The following is a 5,739-nucleotide window of genomic DNA, read 5'->3' on the forward strand; positions in this document are numbered from 1 at the left end:
AAAAAAAAAAAAAAAAAAAAAAAAACTTGACAATTTAAAAAAATCCTATAAATATATATTTTACCATGTGTATATACAAAAAAAAAAAAAAAAAAAAAAAAAAATTGATAAAAAGGGAAAAAACATATAATTGGGAGAATTAACGTATAAAAAATAACCATGAGAATAGAGAAACATGAAAAAATTAAAAAAACTAAAAAAAATAATGAGAAAAAAAAAAAAATATATACATATATATAAATATTCTTATTTTTAATTAGTTATAATGATATATAATAAAATAATTTCCTTAGGTCAATATTAAGTTAAAAAAATAAAGAAAGGTTGAATCTACATATACAACAAAATAACATTAAATGTTTTATATGTTTTTTTTTCGTCCAAATATAACGAATAAATTAGAGAATAATCTTTTTATAAGATTGTCCCTAAAAAAATAAAATAAAATAAAATAATATAATATAAATTCTTTCTTAAAACATAGGCAAATATAAAAAGTCAACATAGAAAACTTACATTTTTAAAATTATAATTAAAGAGATTATTAATATGTATATATAAATTCAATACATTTTAATCATTTCCCTTTTTTTCTTAATTTCTTTATATATATATATATATATAATAATATAAATATGTATATTATTATTTATATAATATCAATGTACTTATATATTTGTACACCATATTATTTTAACATATAAAAATATATTTGTCGCTTATTTTTTTCAAAATGAATTAATATATATAATTATATATATATTATATATATATTTCTTTAGGTTTTATTATTTTAGGGTTTTAAAAAGTTTGTTCCAATATATATATATACATATATATTTGAAACATAAAAATTTATGTTTATATTATTATATATACATAAATAAATATATAATATATATATTTATATATTATATATATTATGTCATATATATATTACTTAATAAAATAACCGTCATTATATTTAATAAAAATATAATAATATATTTCCACTTTCATAATATTTATAACAAAAAAAAAAAAAAAAATAAATAAATAATAAAATATAAATAATTTGAGAAAATATGTAAGGAAGAAAAGAAAATTTTTTATAATACCACAATAAATATATATTTAATATATATTTTTTAACATATTTCTTTTTTTGTTACCTTCTTCCTTTGATTTTTTTTTTTTTTTTTTTTTTTTTTTTTTGTAAAATGAAAATACAAAAAGGGTTATTTTTTCTCCAAAGATCTATTAAAAATGTGTTGAGAAAAATTATAAAGTTTATTAAAGGTTATGTAAAAGATATAATAAAAGAGATAAATGTAAAATCATTGAAAAAATATAAATATAATTTATTTTTTGAATTTATTGGTTCGTTCCTTTTTGTTTTTTTTATATCCATATATATGTTAAATTCAAATTCAAATGAAGAATATATAATTAAACACACCAAACAAATTAATCCATATAAAACTAATGACATTTTAATAACAAGTCATAATAATTTCGAAGCAGAAATTAATAATATTAAATATATGAATAACTTAGATCAAGAAAGAAATAATGTCGTAGCAAGCATATTATTAGAAAAATATGATAACGAATATAAAGGTAACAATAAAAGTAAAAGGGAAATGGAAAGGGACCATGATAAAATAAACAATAATTTACAAAATGAATTTGAAAAAGATAATGAAAAAAAAAAAAATTATGATAATATAAATGAAAAAGAAGTAAGCACTACATCTGATGGGAAAATAAAAGATATGGAGGATGCTAAAAATATATCTAATAAAAATGAAAATTATGATAATACAAATATGGAATTAAAAAATGAGAAAATAAATAATAAAGTAAATGATGAAAAATATATTAAGAATGAAGATGATATAAATAATAAAGTAAATGATGAAAAAAATATTAAGAATGAAGATGATATAAATAATAAAGTAAATGATGAAAAAAATATTAAGAATGAAGATGATATAAATAATAAAGTAAATGATGAAAAAAATATTAAGAATGAAGATAATATAAATAATAAAGAGAATATGCTTAAAAGTGTAGATAAAATTATTTTTAAAGAACCCGTAAATGAATATAGTAAAATAAAAATAGAAGATATTAATAATATCAATTTAAAAGATATTGATCAATATGAAGTATTAAAAAATTCAGAAAATAAAAAAAGTAGTAATCATGCAATATATTCTTTTGTAGGTTGTTTTATATATGTAATATTTATTTTGTTAGGTGCTCATATAAATCCAGCTTATACATATGCTTTATGGTTAACAGAACCAAAAAAATATGGATTTGCTCTTTCAACACTTTATATTACTTTTCAATATTTTGGTGGTATCGTTGCTAGTATTATATGTGCTCATTTATATGGTAGTATATTTATTTATACTTTATTACCAAAAAAAGAAATTATCAAAACCTTTCTTTGTGAATTTATATCAACCTTTTTAATAACTTTGTTATTATTAAGTTTATATAATTATAAAAAGAAATTTATGGAAGAAAATAAAAATGATGAATCATTAACATTTAATATAAACAAATTAAGAAATATGAGTTCTTTATACAATTTTAATACATATGAAGATTTCTATTCATATGACATTTTCAGTACAAATCAGAATAGAAAATATAATTCATTTCTATATATTGATAATAAATATATTAAATATATAATGAACCATATATTTTACTTATTATTTATATTCTTTTCTTTATTATTTTTTGTTTTTGTAACAAATACAACATTGAATCCAATGTTTTCAACATCTACATTATATACATATTTATATTATAAAATTTTCAAAGCATCTAATTCGTTTAAAATTTATTCCATCTTTATATCATTTTTAAGTATTACAAAAATATTTCAACTACTAATCTTTTATATTCAGTCGTTACCATTATGGATAGGGCCTTATTTTGGATCAGCATTTGCCGCAACTTTCCTTTCGCTTTTTAAAGAAAACGAAGAAGAAATTATCAACATCATTGATACAAATGTATATTCCTCGTATAATAAAAAGAAAGAACAAATACCGTTAATAGATAAAAACAGCGCAAAGCAAAATGCTTATCTGATTGAATACAATGATAATATACATAATAATTCATATAATTATTTACTACCCAGCGTTTTTTAAAACATATATATATTATATATATATATATATATATGCTTATTTATATCTTCATTTATATGTTTATTTATAATTAACGTTTTAATACAAAAAAAAAAAGAAAAAATAAAATTACCTGTAATTTTATTTTATTATCTTTAATTGTTTCTATAAATATACACATATACTTATATAAATTATATGTTTGTGTTTTTTTTTTTTTTTTTTTTTTTTTTTTTTTTTTTTTTTTTTTTTTTTTTTTTTTTTTTTTTTTTTTTTTTTTTTTTTATTTTTTTATAATTTTTTTTTTTTTTTTTTATTTTTTCTTCTTTTTTTTTTTTTTTTTATCTTATTTTATATTTTTTTCATATATATTATATATATTATTATTTTCTTTTTTTTTATTTTTTTATTTTTTTTATTTGTGCAGAAATTTGATTAAAACAACCGTTACATTATCCTAAATAAAATAAAAAATGAAAAAAATATATATATGATTACATATTAAGAGAATTATAAATTACAAAATGAATATATTTACAATATTTTCTTTATAAAAAAATTATATAATATTAATTTAATTATATATGTAGAAAATATATATTTAGGGAATATATTTTTATATTAAAATTACTTGAGATTTTTTATCAACAATAGCATGTTCCACCATAATATTGCAAATACTCTTAGCATCGAATACTGTCTTTTTTTTTTCAACGTTTACCAATCGTTCTTCCTACAATAATGAAACGTAAATATAAAATTATATTATGCGTATTATGAAATATTAAAATATAGTATATATATATATATATATATATATATATATTTTTTTTTTTTTTTTTTTTTTTATCTATATACCTTTTTAGACAAATTTGTTATTTCATTTATCACATAATTGATATCAACAGAACCAAAAAATCCATCTGTTCCTAGAATTATAAAATTATCGTCAGAATTTATTTTAAACTTTTTAAATGTCCCCGTGCACAATAAGCCATATTTCTTTAATCTAAAAAAGAAAAATTAATTCGTATAATTTTTATAGCATAAAAAATAATTTGAGATGTTTTGTGGCATTTATTTTATAATGTATTTTAATATATATATATATTACGATAAGTCTCCAAAAGATCTTGTGACATCGATTATATCGTTCACTCTTCCATTTTCAATAGTACCTCCATGTTTTATTATTCTTTCCTTTTCTGTTATAACCCAAGGTTTATGAATATCTACTAACTCAATGGCTTAGGGAAGATAATAGGAAAAAAAAACAATGAATAAATAAATAAATATAAATAAATATATATATATATAATAAAAATAATTGATAAAAATAATTCTATGTACACGTTAATAACTTTTTTGTTATTTTGTTAAACTAAAAGACTTATATTCCTTTATATAATTTACCCTGATTAGAATTATTTAAATATCGACACAAATATGCACACGAATCTCCTATGTTTATTATATAAGCATATTCATCCTTTATTAAAACTATCACACATGTGGCACCGTCTGAATAACAAAGAATATACATATCATTGTATATCTGTACCATTATATGATTTAATAATAAAAAAAATATATATAATTATTTCATGTCAACCATATTATCGTCAATATATATATATATATATATATATATATATATATATATATATATGGTGGTGTATATACATTGTTATCACCTCGGCTATTTGGATATTCTTGGGCTATCCTTTCGTCAATCCTTTTACATGTATTATTAACACTCTAAATTAAGAGGAAACAAAATATATGATATATTTATTCAATTATATTAACATTTTTTTAATAAACAAAAAAATAGAAAAAGACAAGAAAGAAAGGAAAAAAATAGGAACATAATTATTTATACATAAATATAAAATATATATTTACTATATTACTATTTTTATAAAATGATCAGGTATGGGAAGAGATGAATCATATGTATTCTGCATTTCTAAGAAACTATTTGATAACTCTTGTGCCAAATTTCTTTTTAAAAACATGGCTGTATTTTTCCCATTATGCCCATCAAATAAACAAAAACAACTATAAAATAAAATGTATTATTAATACAAATATATAATCGAGTTGTCATAAAAATATATTCTATACATACATATTATATATAAGTGTTCAAATAAATGGACAGAAAAAACTCATATATTATATTACGCAAAGTTGAAATTAGGATGTAAGTTTTTATTAAAACTTTTTAAATTTTCACATATCAAATATTCATCTTCATAAACTTTCTTTACTCCCTTTTCACCATATGCATCACTAACTAAAGTATAATTTTCTATTCAAAAAAAAAAAAAAAGAAGAAAATATATATAAATTATAAAATAATATTATAATAACTACATAAGAAATGTCTTTCAATATTTAAATTTCAAATTAAAGATATATAATTATCATATATTAAATTCATAAAAAAAGAAAAAACAAAAAAAAAAAATTCTAATTATTATGTTATGATAAAATAAAATTTTCTTATTACTCATAGAAATAACATGTGTTCCATTTATTACAGGCATTTTAATTAAATACAAAAAAAAAAAAAAAAAAAAAAAAAAAAAAAAAAAAAAAA

At 17.2% G+C, this 5,739-nt stretch overlaps 2 protein-coding genes across 2 annotated transcripts; one reads left to right on the plus strand and one right to left on the minus strand.

Annotated features, from left to right (window-relative positions):
- Positions 1-1,199: 1,199 nt before the first annotated feature.
- On the plus strand, positions 1,200-3,155 carry PRSY57_0809700 (aquaporin, putative; the record flags this gene model as incomplete). Its single annotated transcript, XM_012907036.2, has 1 exon — positions 1,200-3,155. One exon carries the CDS (start codon positions 1,200-1,202, stop codon positions 3,153-3,155), a length of 1,956 nt encoding a protein of 651 aa, XP_012762490.2.
- Positions 3,156-3,549: 394 nt separating this feature from the next.
- On the minus strand, positions 3,550-5,686 carry PRSY57_0809800 (protein phosphatase, putative; the record flags this gene model as incomplete). Its single annotated transcript, XM_012907037.2, has 9 exons — positions 3,550-3,591; positions 3,766-3,867; positions 3,993-4,143; positions 4,249-4,381; positions 4,548-4,655; positions 4,829-4,892; positions 5,048-5,195; positions 5,322-5,448; positions 5,650-5,686. 9 exons carry the CDS (start codon positions 5,684-5,686, stop codon positions 3,550-3,552), a joined length of 912 nt encoding a protein of 303 aa, XP_012762491.1.
- Between the last annotated feature and the right edge of the window lie 53 nt (positions 5,687-5,739).

This window comes from Plasmodium reichenowi, chromosome 8 (assembly GCF_001601855.1).
Source record: "Plasmodium reichenowi strain SY57 chromosome 8, whole genome shotgun sequence".
In the NCBI taxonomy this organism is placed as follows: domain Eukaryota; phylum Apicomplexa; class Aconoidasida; order Haemosporida; family Plasmodiidae; genus Plasmodium; species Plasmodium reichenowi.